Source organism: Gigantopelta aegis, chromosome 8 (assembly GCF_016097555.1).
Source record: "Gigantopelta aegis isolate Gae_Host chromosome 8, Gae_host_genome, whole genome shotgun sequence".
Taxonomy (NCBI): Eukaryota; Metazoa; Mollusca; class Gastropoda; order Neomphalida; family Peltospiridae; genus Gigantopelta; species Gigantopelta aegis.
In genome coordinates this window covers 6,161,897-6,189,560 of record NC_054706.1, presented here as the reverse complement: position 1 = coordinate 6,189,560, position 27,664 = coordinate 6,161,897, and the positions used below count along the sequence as shown (strand labels likewise).

Here is a 27,664-nt window from a genome sequence, read left to right as displayed (position 1 = left end):
GCAATTTACTGAAAATTATTTATTTCTGAGATGATCGTTTCCTAAATTGCAAACAAAAATAGTTTGGGCTTTTTTGTGGGCTTTTTTGAAAATTATTTCCAAAACACTTTTACTTTTTGTATACATGTATTCATGTATAATATATATATATATATATATATATATATATATATATATATATATATATATATATATGTATATATATGTATATATTGTGAGGATGAGACGGACTATAGTCATGGTTGAAAATTAACATAAAAATCATGGTCGCCAGCAGGGCCAGTTGAAGAAAATTCTTACTGGCCCTTATCAAATCCAACTAGCCCTCCAAATATCAAATTCAAATTTAACTGAACAGCCAAATTCAAACCTAGAATGTTCTTTGTTAAACAATAACCATGTGCTCATCGTACACAGTGTGTTTGCTTCAAAAGGAAACCGATGAATTGGCATGTAACTTCATAATGAATACAGTTAAAAATCATATAAAAAAACATGCTATTATAGTTTTAAAGGACATTCTTGAGTTTGCTGCAATTTTTAAGACTAACAGAGACTTTTTAGCGATTGTAATTACATAAGAAATATATTTGTCTGCATAAAATATTAGTGGCTGTATATTAAACGTGTTTCTGATCGTTCTAATATTTGTACTAGAATAAATTTCATTTTATTTCCTAAAATTTATTTTTTCGTACGTACGAAATTATTTGAAGACAAAATCCAGTTTGGGCTTCTTACACATATTAAGACGACAAAAAACACATTGAATATACAGACACTGATATTCTAAACAAGAAAATATATTTAATATGTAAGTTTAATCGTAGAAATATTTTGTAAATCAGAAACATCTTATAATGCAGCAAACTTAGGAATGTCCCTTTAAACCCATAGCAATTTAAATAACACTTTTAGAAAAAAGAAATCCGGTATATATATATAAAAATGTTTCTTTACAAATTACCATTAAATTATACCAGAGCCGGTTTAAATATCCTGTAGCACAAATAACAGCGAGACCCCGTTACCAGGATATATATATTGCAACCCCTCGGGAAGAGGGGAAAAATGACCTGGGGAAAATAAAGGTACACATCACCGCAGGGCCCCTTGAAGCGCGGGGCCCATAGCACTAGGATAAACCGGCTCAGAATTATACATATTAAATCTCATTTTTAAAGGGACACACCCTAGTTACGTTTATTTGTTAACCATTACGGCGTTGTTTTTCGCTATTAAACCCCATTTTTCACAAATAAAATTGCACTTTACTTACATTTTATTATTTAGAAAACATATTTCCATTCACCTGAAGTGCTTTTTGGTAATCCTGATGTTTGTAAAACCACGAAATGCATTTTTTGTATTTTTTCACAAAACGTGTTGTCGAGAAAAAAACGTTAAGCAAGCGAGGTCCAATCTATTTTTAATGTCACAGACGTTGGTATATCACGTGACCGTTATCATTTTTGTTCGGTTTGTTTTCTCGTGCACGGTTCGCGCAATCAACATCCGATTTGTTGTTGTTCATTTGTGAGATTTTTCTTCACAGTTCGTGAACATTTTCAGTAACAATAAAGTTCAGACAAGTAAGTGTCTCAATACAAAACGTTACAAACCCTTAAAACCAATAATTTTGCTAAGTCTTACGATATCTGGAGAGGAGATACAACCAGGACAGAACAGTTGGAACATGTCCAGGAGAGGTGAAACGAACGCACCCCAAGTCTGTGAAATTTGTCGTGACGTAGGCATTGTTGTGCTTCTACCGGTGACATCAGAATACTAACTTTCAAAATTATTTCAAGCAATTGGGACATGGGGATTCCCATGGTATTTATCGATATAAAACCTGCTTTTTCACTCCATTTGATAAAAACGTGATCTAAGTGTGTTACATGTTTGTAGATTAACCAAATTATAATTTATTTTCGCTGGATGGAACTAGGGTGTGCGGCTTTAATACAGGGGTGAAGACAAAATGCTAGAACAGCCAAGGTATGCAGCTTGACTTGCATTGTCTCAGATATATTTTTTTTTTATAATAATGCAGTACAAAGAGAATAAATGTAGAACTACACGTGCTTTAGTATACAAACTAGTCTGGGTGGAAGTCCTCTTTGTGGCGATGCAAGAAGGGTAAAATAAACTTCGTGGCGATGTAAGAGGAGGTAACATTTCCAGTAAAGGATTTCCTTGGGAGTGGCTGTCGTATAGACAAAGCAGGCACATGTGTGCGTTTAATTTTAATAGTTTACTAATGCTACAGTAGTAGGCTACTAATAAAATAAATATCGAAAGAAAAATAAATCTGTGACAAAAAAAACCCCCAACAAAACAACAACATTTTACCAAAACATACGATGTATCATATTAAAAAGCATAATGACGTACTTATTGTTTATAACAGTAATATTTGGACGGTTATGTCATCGTGTAAATATTGGTGTCATTTTAGATCCGATCTGGGTTTTTTCGGGCAAATCGATTAAACTTAAAACAATACCGACATCGACAATAAAATCGATGTTCGCTCAACGGACTACCTTTGTAAAAATGCTTAGTCTCCCTTAAGTAGCCAATAAAGGTCGCCTGCTAATTTTTCAACCCTGTAGATTATAGTAGGTATTAATAGTTAGACTGTTAGCTAAAACATCTTACAGGACCAATTTTTTAAATTATTGATTCGTGCTGCATTGAATTCGTTACGTATGGATTTTGATCATGCTAGCAATCTCGTCAGTGGTAAATCACAATACCCTAGTAACAGCTCGTGACCTGTGAGTAATCTTGGAGTCGGGATAGGGTCACACGTGTTCGGTAATGATTTTTAAAGAGCTGTACAGTCAGAAGAGCTCGACAGACTGAGTCTGCGCCGTGTTTTGATTCACGAAGGTGAAGCCAGGAGAAACAGGTCGGAAGAATGCCAGCTATGACAGATGCTGGGTCGAGGAGTTATCGAGTGTGATGTATTTCCGCCGACATGTTTCACCCACAACTTGGAGTTGCTTTGTAAACAGAGCGACTACCGGAATATAAAGGTAAGCGCTGGTGCCAACTAACTAACTGAATGTAGTTGTTTGTGAGTCACTTAACTTCACGGTCTGGAGTAGCTGAGTCCGCGCAATGTTTTAAAATACTGACTTAAATTGTGTATCACGTGTTTCTGTCCGGTTATGTCTCTCCGATGGAAAAGACATGACACCATTCGTTGTGATGTCTGTCTGGAAACAAGATATCAGTCTTTGCTCGATCCTGTGCTCTGGGCCCTGTTCCAAGAAGCGATCTCAGCGCTAACATCGCAATAGGTGTATAAGGTAGTGCTAAGACTGTTTCGTGGAACGAGGGCCAGGGGGTCAGGTCTTCACCTGTTTTATGCAAAATTCAGGGATCGGCATAAACTTGGTTAAAATATTTTATTATTTTATTTGCATGGTGTACCCCTCTATATCAAAGGCTCTAAAGACTAACCCTATCCCTAACCACTGAAAGATGGGTACGGGTCGAACTCGTACCAGTGTTCTTTTCTGAGGGAATGGTAAAAACAATACATTTAGTTAAAATAGCCGAAACTGTTTATTACTATTTCGCTCTGCCTAATAACTAATTATATGCGCTGAATTTTCGGTTAATTTGGTAAAAATCATTATAATCATCCTTCTCCACCCGCCCCCACAAATCGGAGTTTATACGCCCATGGGAACACCCCCAACTAAACCCCTATGGGTAATGTTATATGATTACAGCGTACGAGGCAGCGTGGGGGGAGGGGGGAGTCATCTGGCCCTCTAATGCTTGAGCAAATCCTCAAATTCGGGCAAAAACTATTAGAGATTTTCGGGCAAAATGAATTAGCCTGAAACCTTTACACCTTGTATGTTTTATCATTCTACCCACACTATTAGTTGTAATCCACGGGAAAATGCGTAGTGATCCGTTTGCCACCCTTTGTAGTGGCTCGAATCACCTCCAGCCCTCCCCTTATTGATATTCACATGCATGGAATATCAGTGTAGCCGTTTACAAGTAATGCTCATATAAATAAATGTTGTTATCCAGATTCGGGCATTTACGTTTAATTCGGGCAAAAATCAGACAGCCTCCTTACAACAATGAGAGCTCCTACGTCTATGCTCTTTAATGTATGCATAACCATACATTCAATTCAATTTATTTCTTTATTGAAACTTTTAGCAGTAAGTGCCTTTATTAACATTGGTAATGTAAACAACTGGTTGAAAAGTTCGTTTTATTATTAAATAGCCGAAATTCTTTTGCTTTGCCTAATAACCAGTGTAATTGCCTTCAATATTTCGGCCTACTTGTATTGATGACCGAGTGATTTATTGGTAGTTCTTCAACTTCTTTATTCACATAAAGACCACCAACGGTGGTACATGTTCAATGTGAAAGATTAACTATGCCTACATACCTATAAACGGTAAACACGTGGGCTCTGTAAATAAAACACTTCGGAAGTGTCTAGCTTTTAGTGAAACACACACACGACCAGTTACACCTGACTGCGCATACACACAGCACACAGTAGTTATTTTTATCTCCACGAGCTCACCGGAATGTGTGAGCCATAAATACCCCGTGTTATTCAATTCGTGTTAGAGACTAGAGTGTGTGTACAGGCGCCAGTCCAGCGATTGAGTATCGGGGTGCGTCCCACCACCCCATTCTATCGATATAAAGAGGGGACTTCACTCAAGTTGTCACCTGCGCCCATGACAGGCCTGTGCTACAACAGCTTGCTTAAATATGCACATACAACCCTATGACCAGACCTTTGTTGTCTAGATTTAGGTATATAACCATTTTGTGAGCAGTCACGACTGTGTCATTGGAAAGAAGTAATTCGCTATCTGAAAATAGGTCACTGATGGCAGTAATAACAATCATTTTATTTGTCAAATAATAGTAATAAATAATAAATTTTTACAATTTAAAAATCGTATTTTTACAACACAAAACTTTGGTTTTGAAATTTGTGGACAAACGTTTAGAACATAATAAACATTGTGCAGTTTCTACAAAAGAGAATATATACTGGTAACATAGTATCAGTCTGTAGCGCTACGGAACAAAAATCAAATGGATTTATTCACTTGCGGGCTTCGATCCTATGATCATTCTGCTTGCAAACCACGGACATAGGAACAAGCTATACTGGGGAAGGGGCATAAACCCATTTCTAATTATGTTGCAACATAGTAGGACATCCATAATTATGTCACAATGTAGTAGGAAATCCATAATTATGTCACAATGTTGTAGAAAATCCATAATTATGTCACAATGTAGTAGAAAATCCATAATTATGTCACAATGTTGTAGGAAATCCATAATTATGTCACAATGTAGTAGGAAATCCATAATTATGTCACAGCGTAGTAGTAAAACCATAACTGTGTCACAGCGAAGTAGGAAATTCATAATTATGTCACAACGTAGTAGGAAATTCATAAATATGTCACAGCGTAGTAGGAAATCCATAATTATGTGACATTGTAGTAGGAAATCCATAATTATGTCACAACGTTGTAGGAAATCCATAATTATGTCACAGCGTAGTAGGAAATACATAATTATGTGACAATGTTGTAGGAAATCCATAATTATGTGACAATGTAGTAGGAAATCCATAATTATGTGACAATGTTGTAGGAACTTCATAATTATGTCACAGCGTAGTAGGAAATCCATAATTATGTGACAATGTAGGAAATCCACAATTATGTGACAATGTAGTAGGAAATCCATAATTATGTGACTTCATAATTATGTCACAATGTAGTAGAAAATCCATAATTATGTCACAATGTTGTAGGAAATCCATAATTATGTCACAATGTTGTAGGAAATCCATAATTATGTCACAATGCAGTAGGAAATCCATAATGATGTCACAACGTAGTAGGAAATTCATAATTATGTCACAACGTAGTAGGAAATCCATAATTATGTGACATTGTAGTAGGAAATCCATAATTATGTCACAACGTAGTAGGAAATCCATAATTATGTCACAGCGTAGTAGGAAATCCATAATTATGTGACAATGTTGTAGGAAATCCATAATTATGTGACAATGTAGTAGGAAATCCATAATTATGTGACAATGTAGGAACTTCATAATTATGTCACAGCGTAGTAGGAAATCCATAATTATGTGACAATGTTGTAGGAAATCCATAATTATGTGACAATGTAGTAGGAAATCCATAATTATGTGACAATGTAGTAGGAACTTCATAATTATGTCAGCGTAGTAGGAAATCCATAATTATGTGACAATGTAGTAGGAGTAGGAAATTCATAATAATTATGAATTTCCTACTACGTTGTAACATTTTTATAATTATTAATTATGTTAAAATGTAGTAGGAAATGCATGTAATAAGGAAAGTCATAATTATGTTACAACGTAGTAGAAAATTCACAATGGTGTCACAATGTAGTAGTTAATTCATAATAATGTCAAAGTGTAATACGAAATTCATAAAGATAGTAGGAAATTCATAAATAATTTACAACGTAGTAAAACATTCACAATTCTGTCGCTACGTAGTAGGAAATTCATAGTTCTGTTTCATCGTAGTAGAAAATTCATAGTTCTGTTTTAACGTAGTAGGAAATTCACAATTCTGTCGTAACGTAGTAGGAAATTCATAAACGTAGTAGGAAATAAAATAATTATGTTATAACGTAGTAGGATATTCAGAAGAATAATAGGAAATTAATGATTCTTTCCCATCGTAGAAAGATATTCATAATTCTGTTGCAAAGTATTAGTAAATTCATAATTCAGTCACAACGTGTGTGTTTGTCGGGCGGGGGGGGGGGGGGGGGATTCATAATTATGTAACTACGGTAAACGGCAAAGGCGACGCCACACGGTACAAGTGACTCGTACGAGAATAACCGATGCATAACAACCGATGGAATCGAAATGTTTGTCTTGTCACAATCGGCTATTATTGTACCAGGCACTCGTACCGTGTGTCGTCACCTTTAGTAATGCTGTTTCAGGGGAAATAAGATAATTGTGTTGAACCGTTGGCAGTGAAACAATGTGCAGTGTACTCTTTTAAACAACAGCGTAACATTTCACCTGTAGCTATAAATAGCACTGGAAGGATACAACGAATATAGAGGTCTAAGTAACGAGCTACTCTCGATTCACTAATGTCAAAACCTATATTAGCTCCGGAACTTTGTTTTCGACCGACCGTTTAAATTGCGCCCAAATTCCGCAATCAAAGTTGCGCACCTTTTCTCTTTTGGAATAATTCTTGCTCCATTCAAAATTCCATAGCACCATTACCCCCCCCCCCCCCACACACACACACACACACACCTTTCCTGTCCTGGACGGAGGAGCCGGCCGAGGCCGGCTCTTGTGCCCAAGAAAGGCGTGTGCTACAACAGCTTGCTCTGAATGTGCACGTAAAGCCCTATGACCTGACCTGACAACGAATATATCACTGATGCGTTAAGCTAAATATTATGTCCGGGTTTTATGATGGGACCAGTTCAGACTGGGTGAAATTCAGACCGTGAACTCCCACTTTGTACACACAGTGGCACACCGGTGACCGGGTCAACAGACCATCATTACCGAGTTACTCGGCACTGAACCCAGTTCGTGACAGTCTACAGTCGTACACACTATCCAAAGTACCAAGGAAACGTGATCCTTTCACAATTTATGACAATTCAAGGTTTGTATTATGAGCGAGTATGATTGTGTGTCTGTATGTATGTCTGTATGTATGTATGTATGTACGTACGTACGTACGTATGTATGTATGTACGTATGTTTATATGCGTACTTCTTTCTATGTGTACATGTGAATATTACGTGTGCGTGTATGTATTACATGTGTGTTTAACTGTATGTGTGTGTGTCTGTGTTTTGTAATTTAATTTGTGTGTGTGTGTGTTTTGTAATTTAATTTGTGTGTGTGTGTGTGTGTGTTATTGTATTAACTGCGTACAGGCATGAGTGTGTGTGCGTTAAATGTACGCATTGTGTGTAAACATGTATGTTTAATGTTTATTGTGTGCGTGTGTATGTGAGAGAGAGAGAAAGAGAGAAAGAGAGTGCGAACGATCAATCAATGAGTATCCTACGTGATAACACGTACTGTGGCTGGTATTCAGTCAGTGAGTGTGTCTTGTTGTAGGACGTGGGTGTTAGTGAACGCCTCAACTCTCCATGTGACGAGGGACGACCACTCGTTAGACGTCCGATGATCTCCCGTCCAGTATGGGCAAGGACAAGAAATCTCGTAAGTACAGCGGTAATACCAACACCAATACACAACCAGCCAGAGAAGCGACCTGTTAAGTGAAGGTTGCATGCCTAGTGCCTAGTCACCTTTCTGGTTTATGAAAACAAAGCAAATGTTTGGGACCCCCAGTCGGTGGGTCCATTGGGCTATTTCTCGTTCTAGCTAGTGCGCCACGACTGCTATATCAAAGGCCGTGGTGTGTGCTATCCTGTCTTTGGGATGGTGCATATAAAAATGTCTTGCTACTAATGGAAAAATATAGAGGATTTTCTTTCTAAGACTCAAAATTAACAAATGTTTGACATAGCCGATGATTAATACATCAATGTGCTCAAGTGGTGTCGTTAAACAAAACTAACTTTTGACTTCATGTTTGATCCTCATTTAGGGGGAACAGCCCCCACCCCGTTCCTACAGGCCTGACAACAACATCAACATCATCACCATCAACGGGACGGGACGTAACCCAGTAGTAAAGCGTCCGCCTGATGCGCGGTCGGTAGATAGAATCGACTCCCGTTCCGTTCCAGCCAGTGCGACTGGTATAACAAAGGCCGTGGTGTGTGCTATCCTGTTTGTGGGATGGTGCATATAAACGTTTCCTTGCTACTAGTGGGAAAATGTAGCGAATTTCATTTCTAAGACGATTTGTCAATATTGACAGTTTTTTCCAACAATGCAACATAAACAATATTTTTTATAAGATTGCCCGATTCAGCATCAGTCTTTACGGCTGAAATTTGGGAAATCATTAATGAGATTAAGGATTTATGTGCATCTAAATATATACTTTTTACATTACATTACAATGCATTTGGAGCACCCTTGGTTGGGATGGAGATGTAACAGTTTGTCTTTTTATACATCCATCGCCAATAAAGATGTTATATTTTGTTGGGTGCCCAGCCATGTTGGCATTAGGGGTAATTCATTCATTCATTCATTCATTCATTCATTCATGCGTAGTTAGTTGCGATTGGCATATTGGTGGACAGTTATTTATTTGTTTCTTTCTTTCGTTTTAATCCGCTAACGGTTCAACCGGGTAGAACAATACGATCCAGTTTGACTTTGACATGGATTGGCCTGGGTTTTTTTTTTTACAGAGTTAATGCCCTTTAACTTGAGATATACGAAAATTGTTAGGCCTAGATGCAATCTAATTAAAATTAGCTCCACTATTACATGTGGATCTAACAGCAGCCAGTTGGAGCTCATGTCCACCAATCAAAACCTTACTTGCAGAATCATGCCAGTGATTTAAAAATAATTTGAAAACATTTCGAATTATCCTGAGGGTATACGACATGTTTCGTGTGAATTACGAATGCCTTAAAACATGTTTTATTTTATAAAATAAATAATTTGTAATGTAAAACTGAAGACTGCTTTAGTTGGGGGTTTTTTATAAATAAATAAATAAATAAATAATTTTTAATGTAAAATTGAAGACTGATAAGCCATTGGTATGGTTCGCTGTACTGCGGCCACTAAAATAGACTCGCCCGATATTTTTAGAATTTGTATGCTCCCAAATAACTTTATAAAAGGCGAAGTGTGATTGGTCTGTCACGGGGATTCTATAATTCCCGTAACTGAATAAAAGACGATTATCAAAAATCTCTCCTAACTGTATATCTATTAGATCTCTCTGTAACAGGCTGTTAAACCTAGTATGGCTCGTCTCTAGGTATGATCAGAGATACGATCTTATATAAAGTATATATAATATAGCACGTTAGTTCTCTAGAAAACACAACAAAAACACAATACACTTTGGAATCTGTATTAATCTACGCTGACAAATGTACAGCCGTAGTAGTAATTAATAACAACAATAATAACAACCCAGAACTGATCACTTAATTAGTTAATCTCTGGGTGTCTAGTTACACAATATGCGAATCACTTCACCGTTACACCACACCCACACGTGTGATAATTGAGAAACGCTTCCAGGAGAAGTTAATTAATAAAGGAATTACAACACCATTCCTAACTGGTTAATTTATAATTAACCCTTACTACTCGTTCAGTAACGTGTGATAATTTAGAACGCTTCTTGGGGAACTTAATTAATAAAGGAATTACAGCTCTATTCTTAACGGGTTAATTTTTAATTAACCCTAACTACTCTTCAGTAATCTTGTAACACAGAATTAATACTTATCACAATAAAGACAATAACCTACAGTTTACCCAGGTCGGCTGGGATGACTGGCTAAGCTTTATATTACCAAATACTCATATAATGTTAGAACAATAAGTCTACGATTTACTTCGTCAGATGACCGAAGACACTGTCTAAAGAATATCGGTATAATACAGTATTAAAATATTTAAAGTCACATCAATCACATCAAGGTTATACACAGAGCAGAAATGATATTTACCAAAGTCCAAACGGACTAACGTTCCTTCGGAGCCTTCCTAATCGTTCTCCTCGATATCTCTAAATCCTAGCTATTTATTCCAAAATCAGAATTGGCCTGGGGGAACAAGGCGGCACCTCACGTATCATCTCATATTTCATCTCTCCTAGCGTAGATATTATTTCTTTCTGATCGTCAGACTACTGACGCCATCGTCGCCAAAATCACGGTCGTCGAAACCGCACTCGCAGAGGTATTACGTAACTACTCGCCACATGGCCTCCACAGCGGGGCTAAGTGCATATTGGAAAGCCAGATCGCGCAAGGTATTACGTAACAAGTTGTCCACCTGGGCTACGGGCAATAAACTGCACACGGCACCCTAACACAATTAAAATCGCCACAGGCGAAACAAATTAAGAGCATGTACCGTGACAGGTCAAAATTTAAATTATTATTTACAGACGAAATGTTATTTGGACATTGGAGACTACGCAGTGTTGTTAGCAATCTGATTAAAATTAGTTCTTCTGGTCTAAATACGGTATTCATAATTCACATGAAACATATCGTATACCCTCAGGATAATTCGGAATATTTTCAAATTATTTTCAAATCACTGGCATGATTCTGCAAGTAAGGCCGCGATCACATTTATCCGTTTTTTCCTTCCGCTTCCGCTCCCGCACCCGTTATCCGTCGTCAGTGAAATTCGATTGTATTGAAATCAATGCGTGCAATCAGACCTACCCATCTCCGCTTCCGCACACTTACACTCGTCCGCACAAATCGTTCCTGGACCGATTTTCACTGAAGCGGACAATGGATGCGGATAGGATTCCCACAGTGTGACGTCATATTTAGGGTATTTCCTGACCTCGCGATTCAATTCTTCGTAAATACAGCTCTAATTACATAAATATCTGTCTGTCTGTGTGTCTGTATATATGTCTGTGTGTTTGTGTGTGTAAGTTATTTCATTATTCCACCAATGTAAATATTTTCATAATTAATTTTCATAGGGGGGTTGTGGTAAGGTGGGGTTCAAACATACCTCAACCCATCAAGTACTTTCATATTTTGTTAAAGGTGAAATACCACCCATTCCCACGAAAAATAAGTGATACAGGTATGCCACTGAATACATTTACACGTGAAATCACAGTATTCATGAATTTCTTGTTGAAATGATGAGTTAATATCGACCAATGGCTATAAGTAATTTGTAATCAATTTGCTATAAATACGAAAACGTTATTGTCTGCAGTGTCTTTTACTGGTGAAATTTATATGTTTCTAAGGTACGTAGTTATGTAGGTTGTTGGTCTGGCACTTCTGGTAAATGCTTTATTTTCCTTATAAATGTTTTCGTTAAAATTGTATTCTCTCATTCAACATTAATGGGTAGTGAACCGTATATAGAAGTGGGACGAGGTTACTATTTAAGTAATTAAAAACGAAATACCCCATTCATTGCAAACAAAAGTAACTTCCTCGCTGTTACTAAAATTATAAAATTATCATATATGTACTCTGACCATAACTTTGTTATTTTACATATCATGTTGTAATTCTAATGGAGAAGTAATTTTATAAAATTTGGTTAATTGAAATTAAGGTTCCATATAATATTGACTATTACACTAATTTGTTTCTATATAAAATTTAATAATACCAAATATAAAGTATTCTCGTGCAGCAACTGTAGACATGCATTTTTGTTAAAATTACTGACAGGTGTGTTCGTAAGCAACGGACAACGGACGACGGATAACGGGTGCGGGAGCGGGAGCGGAGAATAAAAAACGGATAAATGTGATCGCACCTTAAGGTTTTGATTGGTGGACATGAGCTACAACTGGCTGCTGTTAGATCCACATGTAATAGTGGAGCTAATTTTAATTAGATTGGCCTAGATGGGGACATGTATTAATTGTAGCAATACTCTCAGAATTCTTCTTCTTATTATTATTATTATTATTATTTATTTATTTATTTATTTTATTTTTATTATTATTTATTTATCTATTTATTTATTTTATAGTTTACAGCTCGAAGGACAAGCTGAAATCTGAAAACCTCAAACTGGCTTTAAAATTGAAAAATCTCGAGTCTCAATATAAAGAAGTCCATGACGTTTTCGTCCTGTTAAAACGAGACTATGACATGTCGAAGGGCATGTTTCCGACACAGAGGTATAGTCGCCTGAAGGATATGATCAAACGAACGACCACGAAGAGCAACATGGAAAAAGCTCACTCTTTTATCGAAAAGGACGAACATAAGAAAACGTCAGTAATGGGCGGTTTACTGGGACAGTGCAAGAAACTCGCTAACGCAACAGAAGAACCAGAGCCGACAAAACGCCCACAAAGTGGCGCTGTCGGCGGTTTGTTAGCTTCGTGTAAAAAGTTCGTCGGTGTAGCAGACGATATGGAGACTGCTGTTGATATTCAGAAAGGTCAGTTCTGTCAGTGACGTTAATCTGTTAATTAGGGTGTTAAATGGTAAATTCACATTCATCGTAGCTGAATGGGGCGAGAGAGGTGGCTATGTAGCTTATTAGTGACAGAGCGTTCTTCTAAAGTGTGATGGGCCGTAGGATCAATCGTCCTCAACGGATTCCCTTCTCTTCGTTGGCTCCACCATGTATTGGCACATCAAAGGTCGTGGTATGTACTGTCCTCTCTGCCTAGATGTGGCCGCAGGAGATTTCAACTATGTGGGGTTTTTTTGTTGGTTGTGAGGCGGGATGTAGCCCAGTGGTAAAGCGCTGCCCAGATGCGGTATCGGTCTAGGATCGATCCCCATCAGTGGGTCCATTAGGCTATTTCTCGTTCCAGCCACGACTGGTATATCAAAGGCAGTGATTTGTGCTATCCTGTCTTCTGTGATGGCACATATAAAAGATCTCTTGCTACTCATGAAAAAAAGAATGTAGCGGGTTTCCTCTATAAGACTATATATACTGACACACAATAAAAACGCAAAAACAACTTTTCATTGCAAATAACGACAAACTATTAATGAATTGATGGATAATGTAATATGACATTAATGACTGGTATTCATGAGATACATTCACATGGAAACATGGCTAGCTATCATCAGTAATCGAGTTGCATTCGAAATCGAAAAGTTTAACACACATTGCCCCCCCCCCCCCCCCCCCCCCCCCCCCCCATCCCCATCAGACAACCGCCGCCAAACCGATCACGTCCCCTCACACATCCGTCAGCGTACCGTTCATAGAGTCTCCTGTACACACGTGCTCTTCCATCGGCAAAGGAGACCGAGAAACGGGACTCATCTGAGAAAACAATGCTCCGGTAAAAGGCTGGTGGATGATTACCATTCTGGAAAGCAAACTGTAGTCTCGCAGCACGATATCGCGGTGTCATGATGTTACCGTTGTACGGGCGTCTGCATCTGAGTCCAGCCGTCCTGAGTCGACGGATGACCATCATCGAATGGATAGGCCGTCATCGGATGGATAGGCCTTCCATGACGTCCTATCGTGTTGCTTGCTGTCATCGTCGCAGTTCTGAACCGGTCACGGAGGTGGTGTCGTCGAATCTGCCGATCTTGGCCTGGGGTCGTAACGGGACGTTGACCAAGTCGAGGTCGATCACGGACACTCCCAGTCTGTTGATGACGTTCAGCAAGTCTTCCAATAGTTGATGGATGGACTCTGAAGGTCCTAGCAACTGGGCTTTGCGAAGTCTCCCCCCCCCCCCCCCCCCCCTTGAACAATGCCCAACGCTCGCTCCCTTTGTTTTTCTCTGAGTCGTGACATTCGTAATGTGACGAGGAATATGACACCGTCCACATACTGGCATTTCACGTGCATTGCATGCAGCATGATTGAGCATGTAGCGAACGCATTTCACATCATTTTGTGTGTTTCTGCTATTGTATGTGTAACGAAAACAAAATCAGGATTAAAACCCAGACAAAAGTACCAATCAATGGCTTCCTCTCATAAATTGTTATTTTAAGTCCAATAAATATACTTTTCATTAATCACAACAAAATATTGAAAACTATCTGTTTTGCGTTTTCATTGTGTATGTCACAATTACCAAATTGTTCATATCCAATAGCTGATGATTAATAAATCAACGTGCTCTAATGGTGTCGTTAAACAAAACGTGTCGTTAAACAAAACAAACTTTTTATTGGGTTATTTCTCCCTCAATCTCTCTCTCTCTCTCTCTCTCTCTCTCTCTCTCTCTCTCTCTCTCTCTCTCTCTCTCTCTCTCTCTCTCTCTCTCTCTCTCTCTCTCTCTCTCTCTCTCTCTCTGTATTACTAGTCTTGGCCCGTGAATTCCTGTAATTGGATTTGAACTAACATGTGTACCAAGTAGTAGTATTGCACTTAAAACGTGCGTTTTGCCACTTAGCTTAGGATAACATATTTATTAACGTGTCTATATTCAATTAAGGTTCAAGTACGTCTCTCCCGAATACAATATCTGACTTCGCCAAAAGAATGGGGGGGGGGGGGGGAGGCAGAGTTGGGAATGGGCAGACTTTTGGAAGTAGCAATTAAACTTGCACCATGGTGACAATGTTGGTGTAGAACACTGGCGTTATATTTGAAAGTAAAAGGCTCCATTAGATGTTCTTTATAGAGTATGTGTTTATGGAAATGTTCCAGCATTAACCATATATTTTCGAACTTTTTTTCAGATTTGAGTCAAATGTCCAAACAGGAAATTGCACAAGACAACGACGTTAAAGAACAACAAATTGAGAAATTTCCCGCCAAATTCCTGCGCGCCTACAATCGACTTGACAAACTGAAGCGTGACTACGACCAATCAAAAGACGTGTTCTTTATGAGGCGATACGGACTGTTAAAATCTATGATTAAAGCGATCACTACCGACACAACGCTAATGAGTAAATGACCGTACGCTGTGATGTTCTGTACAGAATATTATATAGCATTTCATTGTCACATACACAGATGTAGACTCTGATGTTTTGTACAGAATATTATATACCATTTCATTGTCACATACACGAGATGTAGACTGTGATGTTCAGTACAGAATATTATATAGCATTTCATTGTCACATACACGAGATGTAGACTGATGTTTTGTACAGAATATTATATACCATTTCATTGTCACATACACGAGATGTAGACTGTGATGTTCAGTACAGAATATTATATAGCAATTCACTGTCACATACACGAGATGTAGATAGTGATGTTCTATACAGAATATTATATAGCATTTCATTGTCACATACACGAGATGTAGATAGTGATGTTCTATACAGAATATTATATAGCATTTCATTGTCACATACACGAGATGTAGACTGTGATGTTCAGTACAGAATATTATATAGCATTTCACTGTCACATACACGAGATGTAGATAGTGATGTTCTATACAGAATATTATATAGCATTTCATTGTCACATACACGATATGTAGACTGTGATGTTCAGTACAGAATATTATATAGCATTTCACTGTCACATACACGAGATGTAGACTGATGTTCTGTACAGAATATTATATACCATTTCATTGTCACATACACGAGATGTAGACTGATGCATCTGTGACACTGTTTACACCACTGGTGTACTATTAATAAAGCGTCCGAGGAATGGAGGTTTCATAACCTAAATTTTATATTGAGTATTAACAGCATCATTACTCATATCTCTCTCTCTCTCTCTCTCTCTCTCTCTCTCTCTCTCTCTCTCTCTCTCTCTCTCTCTCTCTCTCATCCTACTTAAGATGCTTGAATACAGGACTGTGAACAATCATTCTATATATAGATATATAGAGACATTTGGGCTTTCAATTTTTTTTTTTTTTTTATGATCTTTTATATCAACATTTTTAAAGAAATTAATATTTATGTGTATCGAAATAATAAAATGGTGAATTACAAGTATTTTTGTTTACTTTGGTTTTCGGAATGAAATTCGTTATAATGAGACAATGATATATCTCATGATTAAACTAATAGAACTTTATACGGATATGTTACTTTGACCTTTTTTATACAAATGAAATTCATAGAGCAAAATGTTTAACGACACCACTAGCTAGAGCACGTTGATTTATTAATCATCGGCTATTGGATGTCAAACATTTGGTAATTTTGACATATAATCTTAGAGAGGAAACCCGCTACATGTTCCATTAGTAGCAAGAGATCTTTTATATGCACCATCCTACAGACAGGATAGCACATGCCACAGCCTTTGATATACCAGTCGTGGTGCCCTGGCTGGAACGAGAAATGGCCCAATGGGCCCACCGACGGGAATCGACCCCAAACCGACTGCACCTGAAGCGCTTTGCCACTAGGCTACGTTCCGCTCCCTAATAAAGCAAACCATTGTCTAAAAACAGCAACACCTATCAAACCTGTACAACAGTCTGTCTCAAATCCCTGTCATACTTAAATATCCTGGTTTATTGCTCGACAGTACAAATTGACACGAAATAGGGCTACATACAGAGGGGGAGGGGGATTCAATGCATTATCTTCAGTGTTGATGTGACCAGTGGCGGATCCAGAAAATCCATTGTGTGTGTGTGGGGGGGGGGGGGGGGGGGGGGGGCAGTGACATGAGGTGGAATGCCAAGGGAACTTTGAGGGAGGTTTTGAGGGGGGTCGTAAAAAAAATGCCTCTGGTGGCAGTCCCCCTCCCCTTCCGACGCCTATGCTGTACCAACACATTTATTGTTAACGGTTCATCTCTTACACAGGTGTGTTAGAAAAATCACTTAGAAAGTCATTTTTAAATGTAGATTGACGGGGAAACACTAAAAAAGAAGGGTGAACATTACTAATGCCATTAGGTCTCACTACACAGATCACTTCCGGGTGAGAGTTCATTGATGACGGTCCACTATAGTTCCTAATTGTGACACATGTTATGATTCACATATTCACTTCTAGGAAATGGTGAAGAATTAAAACAACATGTATGTTTAATGGTAAGCCTTCTGGCTGTATTTTGCCCATGTTATTTTGTAATATTGTGCATCGACCTTTTGGGACATGGGTATATAGCGCAAGTGACAGCCGGAGTGAATCGGTTAATGAACCACCCGTTCGGACCGGTACTACAGCCAGATGCGGTCATATAGCAAAAAACTGAGACGGAAATGTTCTCAATTTTGGAGTTGGTGTATATTGTTAGTGCCAACGAGAACCCGTTCTATTGGCAATCTTCGTTTGAAGTTGGGCAGTTTAACATGGGTTTCAATGGCAGATGACATCTCTGTAGTGAGACTATAAGGATGGAAGCTAATGACATCACAGACATAAACGACGTACTAAAATGACGTCATCCGTTTATGGTTACTTGGGGACTCTTTGGATTATGACCTCGGAGCAGCCAATCACAAGCCTTGAGAAGTGATCTCCAACATATGTTAAAGACGATCTACAACGTCTCATCTCTTATTACACGGGTGTGTACGACAAGCGACACCTACAGTAACAGCTAGTTTTGACCTTTGACCGGAATATGTAGCATAATGTCAGTATGACGTCATAACAGTATAGACTGGTTAAAACTGACGCCTAGCCTAGACTAAGTGTTGACTAGAAATCAAAGCGCAACCACGAAGGAAGCTGTTTTTCAATCCACCTTGACCTCTGTATTTTCAAGATTCACTGCACTACCATAAAAGGAAACAACAAAACAACCTACTGAACCATGAAAATGAATGTGTTCAGAACTCTAGTGAAAATGGTATGTTGTAGATATGGTCTATTTAGTCACTTTGATCGATTTCTTACTGCTATTTTTAATCATTTATTTGTCCACAAAACAAGGGGGGGGGGGAGAGAGTGGTGGTGGTGGTGGTGGTGGTGGTAGTGGTGGGAATCAAAATCACTCCCCAAACAATTGTATTCAGTGGGGTAGAACATGTTTTTTCTTCTTTTTTTTCTTCTTTTTTTTAAGTGTTCACCAACAACCATTTAGAAACTATTAACGCCACTCGTTCGATACCTGGCCTGTGCTTATAAAACTTTTAGTCTGGACTCGAGACTCATAGTCTGAGGCATGAACGTCATGGTAACGCCATACAAATTGTATGCGTGTGACGTCATTTGAAATTGAATCTGGACTAAACGTTATAAGCACTGGCCCAAATCGTATGAGTTATGGCGTGATCATTAAATGTAGCCTACATAGCAAGAGCTTTTTTAATGCAGTTTTTAAAGACAGGACAGTGCATACCGCGGCCTTTGATGTGCCAGTCGTGGGATACACGTTGGGACTGACAAACCCACAAGTTACTTAGTAACCTTCGAAATGGGCCAGGGTTTTGGTTGCAGTGACTCTTTCCTGTTGGTGTGATTCCTAATATAGAAACATCGATCCCTTTCTATCAGTATACATCCCGGCCATCAGATGGACTCCAGGAACCGTAGTCTAACATGGGATTTTCTCATTGTTGCACTATATTGTTTATCACTTAGAATTGAATATGGTATCCTTAAATTAATCAATCATTCAAATCTTACAAAATTGCTGGTTGTAAATATTATAAAAGACATGCAACATATTTTGAAGGTGGTATTACACATGCAATATATATATACTTATCACTTTGCTACTATCAACTATAACTTCCACTCAAATAGCAAGCCGGTAACCATGATATTACAACAGACAATAGTTTAAACTTTGTTTTGTTTAACGACACCACTAAAGCACATTGATTTACTAATCATCGGCTATTGGATGTCAAACATGGTTACTCTGACATATCGTCCATAAGTAGCAACGGGTCTTTTATATGCCCCATCCCACAGGCAGGGTAGCACATACCACGGCCTTTGATATACCAGTAGCGGTGCACTGGCTGGAACGAGAAATTGCCCAATAGGTCCCCCGATAGGGATCGATCCTAGACCGACCGCGCATCAAGAGAACGCTTTACCACTGGGTTGTACGTCCCGCGTCTAATAACAGAAAAGAGAGCAATATGTTTCGTGAAAATATCACTAGATCATGTTAAGTGCGCATGCACACAAGCACACACGCACACGCACACACGTGTGTGTGTGTGTGGTAGGGGGTTAGACGGCCAACGCTAGTGAAGTAATGAGCTTCATTGGCGGCTCCAGACGTTTGTGACCGCCCCTAGAGCTCAAAATGTCTGACAGCCGGTGTGCATGTTATTGCAGGACACATAAACGGTTGGAATGGGAATGAACGTACAGGTATGACAGCGCGCCAATCCAGCGACAAGCGCTACTCCTGTAAGTAACCCAATTATCTCTCTCTCTCTCTCTCTCTCTCTCTCTCTCTCTCTCTCTCTCTCTCTCTCTCTCTCTCTCTCTCTCATTAAAAAATATTATAGTTTTTCATCAAAACAACATTAGCGAACAGGTGTCATGTGTCAAATATATTTGTATCAGAATGTATCTAAAACATTCCAAATATATCTAATTATGTTGACCACGTTTAGTAAACATAAAGGATCACAACCTGTTGGTAGTCCGTATGGGCCGAATTTACGAAGCCTGTTTTACTTAAACGCAGGTGTTTAAGCATTGTAACTGTATGTAGTTACACACGTGTAAGTCAGGTGTTTAAGCATTGTAAATGTCTGTAGTTACACACGTGTAAGTCAGGTGTTTAAGCATTGTAAATGTATGTAGTTACATGCGTGTAAGTCAGGTGTTTAAGCATTGTAAATGTATGGAGTTATAAACAGGTTTTGTAAATTAGCCCTAAATTTTTGGACACATCGAAAAATCAGACTATTTTTATCTTGGGGGCAGTTATCCATGTCAACATTCCCATGCGATGAAAGACTAGATCCCTTATGAAACGCTGATATTTATAGCACTAGATTGTTATCTTAGTTATCAGTATTACTTGAGAGAAGCAAAAAAAAAAAAAAAAAAAAAAAAAAAATCCCATCCATTTAAGAATTGGGTATATATACTTTTAATTTAACCATTTGCAAAAAAACCATCAATATTATTTTTAACTGCGAACGCCATTCTTCTATTTGATTTGACTACACTTGCTATCTACGTCAACCAAAATATACTGAACCGCAAAAGAAACGCGAGATTTTTAAATGTCATTTCTATATGGTAAATTATAAAAATTTATTTCGGGGATGTAACTGTCAATATTACAAGACATGCTGGTTTATGACTGAGACCCAAATTGCAGGTACCCTTTCAACTTTCCATGAAACGACACGCCAAAACGCACCTGTCTCGAAGGCCGTGGGTGGCAGTCGCAAACAATTGTCATGAAAACCGAAATGCACGTGCCTCTCGTGGAGGTTATGGGTATAAAAACCAACTTGAACCGCGTTCCTGGCATTCGTAATTTGCACGCATCAGGTATGACCCGATTGTCAGCAGCGCAGAGAGAACAAGCTATCGGCCGATTGCAAGCCGGGCAGCGTGCCCTGGTTGTTGCTAACGCTTACAATGTCCATGTCAGCACCATCCATCGTCTACAGCAGCGGTACATCAACACCAACAGCACTGCAGACAGTCACCGCAGCGGGCGCCCCCGGGTGACCACGCCCAGGCAGGACCGCTACATCAACCGGCAACACCTCCATGATCGCTTCAGAACGGCCAGCATGACAGCTCGCGCGACCATTGGCACTGGACAGCGACCCATCAGTGACGACACGGTACGACGTCGACTGGCCGCCAACAACCTGTTTTGCCGACGTCCCGCTCGAGGACCTGTCCTCACCGCCCGCCACCGTCAGACACGACTACAGTGGGCTACACAGCACCAACATTGGCGGCATCAACAATGGAGGTTGATAGTCTTCTCTGACGAGAGCCGGTACTGCGTTTCCAACTCGGATGGCAGAGTGAGGGTGTGGCGTAGGAGGGGTGAACGCTACAGAGACGCATGTGTCCTGGAGAGAGACCCGTGGGGTGACCAAAGCATCATGGTTTGGGGTGCTATAGGCCTGAATCAGAGAATTGGGCCCCATTTGTTCCAAAATGTTGGTGCAGGCAGAGGGAATGGCATCACAGCGCAGCGCTACGTTGACCAGATTCTAACACCTCACATAGTGCCCTTCTTCACGCGTCACCATAACCACGTGTTCCAGCAGGATAATGCTCGCCCCCACACGTCCAGGATCACCATGGACTTCCTGCGTCAGCACAACATCGGAACCATGCCGTGGCCGGCTATCAGCCCTGATTTGAACCCGATTGAACACCTGTGGATGAAATCCAGAGACGGCTTAACCAGGTGGTCCCACGGCCGACAACTCGTGTGCAACTGGAGGCAGCTTTCCTGAGGGTGTGGGCACAGGTGCCAATGGCTTTTGTGAACCGCCTCGTGCACTCCATGTACCGACGGTGTATGGCCGTTTTGAACACCCAGGGAGGACATACACGGTATTGAACATGTCACGCCCTACAATCTCGATGTGCTGGATCCCCCCACTACCTGAACACAGGCAAACGACCCAGAGACTGTGGTCAAAGTGCATCCAATAAATTGACTTTATCAGATTTTTCAAAATTAATCTTTGATATTAATAAATTGAAACATATTTTCTCAGCCACACATGTGTCGCGTTTCTTTTGCGGTTCAGTATATATACCATTCTTCATCTTAAAATCGAGAAGCAAGCTGTTAGTGTTATTTCACTGGTTTGTGTTACAAATTAAAAAAATAAAACCCAAAAAAAACCAAATAACAAAAAAAAAAAAGAGTACGAATTGTATTAAGTTAGCTGGTAATAACTGTTGGGTTTGGGGTTGGGTTTTTTTTCTGTTTTTCTAAAACCTTTTTTACCCCAGATCACTGGCAATCTCAAGGTTGGGATGCCTTGAATCATCGTCTTACAATATACAACACTAATAAAATTATAACACGATTATGTGTACATGTATATCTAATTGTAAGCTAAAGGTTTTATATTTCATGTACATAAAAACATATATTGTATACATGTATATGGTATTTATATTCATTGCATTTGTTGCCATACATTGCACAAGCATATCCATATATATATACCTCACGCGAGGTCCAAATCATGGAGCGATATCACTTCTCTCTCAATCTTTAGAGAGGGCGAAGTTTTTAACAGCAGGGAGACTTGAATTTTTAATTTTAAAAAATAATAAAAAATACGTAAAAAGAAGTTATTTTAATACAGGTGCAACTTTTATAATCTATGTAGGATACGTGACTACAAGTGCATCTACATTAAAAATCCGCTAGGATAGGTTTGCCTGTATTATTTTATAATTTCGACATCTGTTTTGTATGTTGAATGTTTTCATCAATATAAAGTCTACGTAAAACATCCCACATTTTGTTCACGTCGATGTCTGCTGCTCCAAACGAATATTTTTGTTCAATGTATTTTCCGGTGGAGCATGACCCAAACACCCTACAAAATATTCACTCGCCAGTCTAGATCCCCACTCTTGTACAATGTAGGCTACAGCACATTCGCCTGACAATACGCGTCAAAAGTCAGTAAGTAGAACGTTCAGGCCTACTATTAGTGCCAGACACGGGTGTTGTCTGAGCTAGACAGTCTATCTGTGAGCCTGTCGCATGAGTTTGTGACGCTAGTGTCGTATCAAGCACTCAGCCACTTCACGCTTAATGAATATCTATGAATAGGTGTTCCTCAAGTTCTTCACCATTCATCCGTGATTGTGTACACTGCAAGAGTTCACTCTTTTTAAAAATGCGACACAGATTTCGCCTTACAGTGACTGGCACGGCGAATGCAGCCTGGCCAAAGCGACGTTTTTGCTCACGTCGCCCGCTTCATTAGAACAAAAAGTGCATAGATTCTCTGATTGTATGATAATAAGTATTGATAGCGATATCATACTTGTAGTTTAGTAAAATTGTATGTTGCTAGTATATCAAAAACCGTGGTATGTGTTTTCCTGTCTGTGGGATGGTGAATATAAAAGCTCCCTTGCTGCATTAGGAAAAATATATCCGATGATTAATGAATGTGCTCCAGTGGTGTCGTTAAACAAAACAAACTTTGTAAATGATGCTATATTATGGTGAGGCGAGCTCTAATGTTTAGTATGTTTCATTTACCTGTGTATTTTCCCCCTGTCTCTTTAGTTTCCTACCCAAAGGATGAGATTATTCCGACTATTGCCAACCTTGAATTGCAATACGTTCACCTGCAGCAGGTTTTCATCATGTTGAGGCAAGACTACGAGAATTCCAAACACTATCTTCCCGGGGCGAGGTATAAACTACTAAAGGCTATGGTTAAAGTAACACTTTTGAAGAAAAATATGAAAAGAGCTGGATATTTTGTTCAACCCTACAATGTGATTGATCTAAATAAAGGTTAGCTCATCCACGTTTATTTCATGATATATGATTAATTGTGATTAATGGTACCTTCCCACTGACAGCATGAATAAATGGATGTTTAATCACACCCCAGATCGAACAATTACATCGCCTATTGGGTGTCAAACAAATGTAGGCATATTAATGTTTTACATTATATAAGTGTCATAACGCGGTGCAAGGAGCGATGGAAAAAAAATCACAGGTAAGTATTTTTTTATATATATAAAAATGAAAAAGTTTTAAAAGCTTTAAAATTAATCCTGAATGGAATTTAAATGATTCCACATTGTTTTGCCATAATATATAACTTACCCCGTTGACACTCCACCAAATGTGATGTACAGTCACTGTACACTAGTAATGTTCACACTGAGGAGGAGCTTCCTTTCTTGATAATAAATGTGTATGGCCGACATGAGCACGTCACAAGGCCACTTGAAATATAATATACCCCAGAAATAGTTGAGAAGAAATTTTTTTTTTTTTTTTCAGTGATCAAATGGAGTAATATGACGTTCAAATTTTATGCTCAAAAAACATGTCCATAAACCTGTTGACAGAAAAAATACCAACCGCACGTTTAAAATATTAATTTATTGTATTCAAACGTTTTTCTAGGGGTTCCCCACCCAAATTTTTTAAGTGCCCTTTTTGTTTGTATACAAATTGTTTTACACGTAAGCATTTTTGAATGCACTAAGTTAAGCTGTCCTTGTATGCGCAAGCTTGCAGATGTGTGTGTCTGTGTTACGGAGTCTCAATGGAGTTCACCACTTAGTTTAACGCGAGTCATGAGCGCCTTAAAGTTGCGTGATCAAAGTTACATAATGATAGCCTAACAGTTTTTTCTTTGAAATTATATAGATCTTAAAAATTATTACAATAGGCTCTGTCATTTTAATGTATACCTTCCCTACTTAGACAGACCAGTTCCTAGAATAGTGCCCTTTAAAGCTATAATTTACAAGTGCCCTTTTGTATTGTTTTTGTGTATAGGCCTATCTGTCCAACCAAGACAGAACAGTTCCTAGAATAGTTCCCTTTAAAAGTATTATTTACAAGTGCCCCTTTGTATCGTTTTTATGTATAACTGCCCAACCAAAACAGAACAGTTCCTAGAATAGTTCTCTTTAAATTATAATTTATAAGTGCCCCTTCGTATCATTTAAAATATTTTTTTTATTTATAAGTGCCATACTTAGAGTCGGCCCTACAATAGTGTCCTATAAAGTCAAAATTTTCAAGTGCCCCTTTGTATCGTTTTTATGTGTAACTTCCCTACATTGACGGAGCCGTCCCTAGAATAATGCTTTCAAAGTTTCAATTTAAAAGTGCCCCTTTGTATCGTTTTTATGTATAACTGTCCTACCTAGACCGAGCCGTCTCTAGAATATTTCCCTTTAAAAAAACTGATCAAAGTCCAATTACAATGAACTATATGATAGTCGTCTTATATACGAAGCAAAGTTGATTCTTCGGCCTTTTCCCGGGTCCCCCTTCCTCGTTCCCCCGGACATTTCGACGGCGGTCAACGCTAAAATGCACGATTTAGTGATTGAGATCTAAGAGTAACGGGTTTGAATTCTTGTAAATAATAATTTTTTGGTAATAAAACTTCAAAAGAGGAACTCATCACGGTCTAAAAATGGGTAATTTTGCTATCAAGATGTCAAGAAAACCCACATGCTTGGGTTATAGTACTTTGACAAATAATCCTTAAAATAGTTTTACAATTATTATTGCTTAAAACTGGCTAATTTGGCGATTCAGATGCCAAGAAACCCGGACCCCCTACACATCTCGGGCCCTGCCCGCTTTCTAGCAAGGCACTTCGTGCCATGCTTACTAATGAACCCGATCATTAGCCCACCCCTTTAAAAAAAATGCTCCGACGGGCTTGCAAGCTCATATAATAATCTCTATTAATGCAGCTAGCAGTACTGTGATATCTACACAAACGCATTCATATTAATAGCAAATATGAAAACTTTTATTAAGATTCCCGTCGGTTGGTCCATTGGGCTATTTCTCGTTCCAGCCAGTGGTCGACAACTGGTGTAACAAAGGCCGTGGTATGTCCTATTATGTCTGTGGGATGGTGCATATAAAAGATCTCTTGCTGCTAATCGAAAAAGAATAGCCCATGAAGTGGCGACAGCGGGTTTCCTCTCTCAATATCTGTGTGTGGTCCATATAACCGTAAATAAAATGTGTTGAGTGCGTCGTTAAATAAAACATATCCTTCCTTATCTGTCAGAAAATGGGCTCAGAAACACACAATACGCATGGTTATTATAAACAATAGCCTGGTTTTCTTCCAAACTCTCCCACTCGCCTAATTGTACGTAAATGTACGTTATTGTCCGCTGCTCACATACTATTACAAGAAAACGGGTAATGTTTTGTTTTTTTAACGAATATGTTTTGCAATTTCCTAAATTTAAATATTAGGTACGGTTTTCACAATAGTTGTGGCATGTGCTTAAAAAGCCAGGTCCAAAAAATATTACGAGAATGATCATTTCGTTCGCCACTGGGTTATGTAAATCCAATTTTGGTACGGATTTAAACAAAAATAAAAATTTGGTGTGTGTGTGTGCATTTCAGTTAGTACATCAATAACGAGTCAGACAAACACGAAATGGGTTATCTGAATTGAGTAACCCACGAATGGTTTAAACAAATTACCAGTTCTCAGACATGTTCAAAAGCACTTGTCCTTTTATTGCAACAAATATCGCAGTTTTTAAGCATTTTGTTCGCCAGCTGCTTATAACCACACACATCGCTTATTAACTCAATTTTACGGTGTTTGTTTAGGTTTTGTTGTTATTGTTTTTTGTTCAATAAACGTTTGGCCTATATTCTTTCCAGAATTACGGAGAATGTCCAAACTAGAACGTGCTCAGAAGAGTCAACAAATAAGCAACTTACGTGACAAATACCTATATGCCTATATCCAACTTTACAAACTCCAGCGTGACTTCAAAGGATTAAACCGCGTTTGCTGCAGCAGACGATATCAACGCTTGAAGATGATGATCAAACGAATTATACATGATGATGTCCTGATGAGTGAATGAACTAAGAGGTGGCAGGGCTTCCCCAAATTGTCTTTCTCTTTTATCACTTCAGTCTGCCTCTGTCTGTCCGTCTCTCTTCGTGTGTGTTGTGTGTATTTGTGTTTCTCTCTCCCGCTCTCCCGCTCGCTCGCTCTCTCTCTCTCTCCCCTCCTCTGTGTGTGTATTTGTGTTTTTCTCCCGCTCTCTCTCCCTGTGTGTGTGCGTCTCCGTGTGTGTGTGTGTGTGTGTGTGTGTGTGTGTGTGAGATAACATTATAATACTGCGAATGTATCTAGTAATAAAATGCTTGAATTGTATGCTTTTATTTGTTGGTTTACGATTTCTCTTTCAAAACTTTTCTTTCACTTTTTTTTCACTTTTTTTTTTTTTTTGGTGGAGGTGGTGTTGGTGATAGTGGTGGCCAATTGCTTTTCAAAGGAGTAATCCTACCTGCCTCCTGCCCTCACCCAACCTGTGGGTTGCAGTATATACTGAACCCAGGCTGAAACACAGCCAAGTAGATGCAGTATATATTTCAGGCCAGGCCGGATTTAGACCTGGGGGGAT

General features: G+C 38.8%; 2 protein-coding genes across 4 annotated transcripts; both read left to right on the top strand.

The window, feature by feature from the left end:
- Nucleotides 1–2,881: 2,881 nt before the first annotated feature.
- Nucleotides 2,882–16,424, top strand: LOC121378803. 2 transcript variants are annotated; one of them, XM_041507125.1, is made up of 5 exons: nucleotides 2,882–3,044; nucleotides 7,594–7,733; nucleotides 8,199–8,303; nucleotides 12,723–13,139; nucleotides 15,371–16,424. In XM_041507125.1, exons 3-5 carry the CDS (start codon nucleotides 8,282–8,284, stop codon nucleotides 15,589–15,591), a joined length of 660 nt encoding a protein of 219 aa, XP_041363059.1. In that variant the 5' UTR covers nucleotides 2,882–3,044; nucleotides 7,594–7,733; nucleotides 8,199–8,281; the 3' UTR covers nucleotides 15,592–16,424. The 2 variants fall into 2 exon arrangements, with proteins under 2 accessions (XP_041363059.1, XP_041363060.1); XM_041507126.1 differs by lacking the exon at nucleotides 7,594–7,733.
- Nucleotides 16,425–18,058: 1,634 nt separating this feature from the next.
- Nucleotides 18,059–27,414, top strand: LOC121380154. 2 transcript variants are annotated; one of them, XM_041508946.1, is made up of 4 exons: nucleotides 18,059–18,425; nucleotides 19,871–19,945; nucleotides 23,793–23,922; nucleotides 26,910–27,414. In XM_041508946.1, the coding sequence occupies exons 2-4, from the start codon at nucleotides 19,909–19,911 to the stop codon at nucleotides 26,971–26,973; spliced, it is 231 nt and encodes a 76-aa protein (XP_041364880.1). In that variant the 5' UTR covers nucleotides 18,059–18,425; nucleotides 19,871–19,908; the 3' UTR covers nucleotides 26,974–27,414. The 2 variants fall into 2 exon arrangements, with proteins under 2 accessions (XP_041364880.1, XP_041364879.1); XM_041508945.1 differs by having other exon boundaries at nucleotides 18,095–18,425; nucleotides 23,793–24,026.
- Nucleotides 27,415–27,664: the final 250 nt, after the last annotated feature.

Excerpts from the sequence above, each read along its gene's own strand:
- LOC121378803 (XM_041507126.1), top strand. The coding sequence starts at position 8,282 with ATGGGCAAGGACAAGAAATCTC. Across the intron at positions 8,304-12,722 it reads GGGCAAGGACAAGAAATCTC|TTTACAGCTCGAAGGACAAG; the intron begins GTAAGTACAGCG and ends TTTATTTTATAG. Across the intron at positions 13,140-15,370 it reads TGCTGTTGATATTCAGAAAG|ATTTGAGTCAAATGTCCAAA; the intron begins GTCAGTTCTGTC and ends ACTTTTTTTCAG.
- LOC121380154 (XM_041508945.1), top strand. The coding sequence starts at position 19,909 with ATGACAGCGCGCCAATCCAGCGACAAGCGCTACTCCT. Across the intron at positions 19,946-23,792 it reads CAGCGACAAGCGCTACTCCT|TTTCCTACCCAAAGGATGAG; the intron begins GTAAGTAACCCA and ends CTGTCTCTTTAG. Across the intron at positions 24,027-26,909 it reads TGTGATTGATCTAAATAAAG|AATTACGGAGAATGTCCAAA; the intron begins GTTAGCTCATCC and ends TATTCTTTCCAG.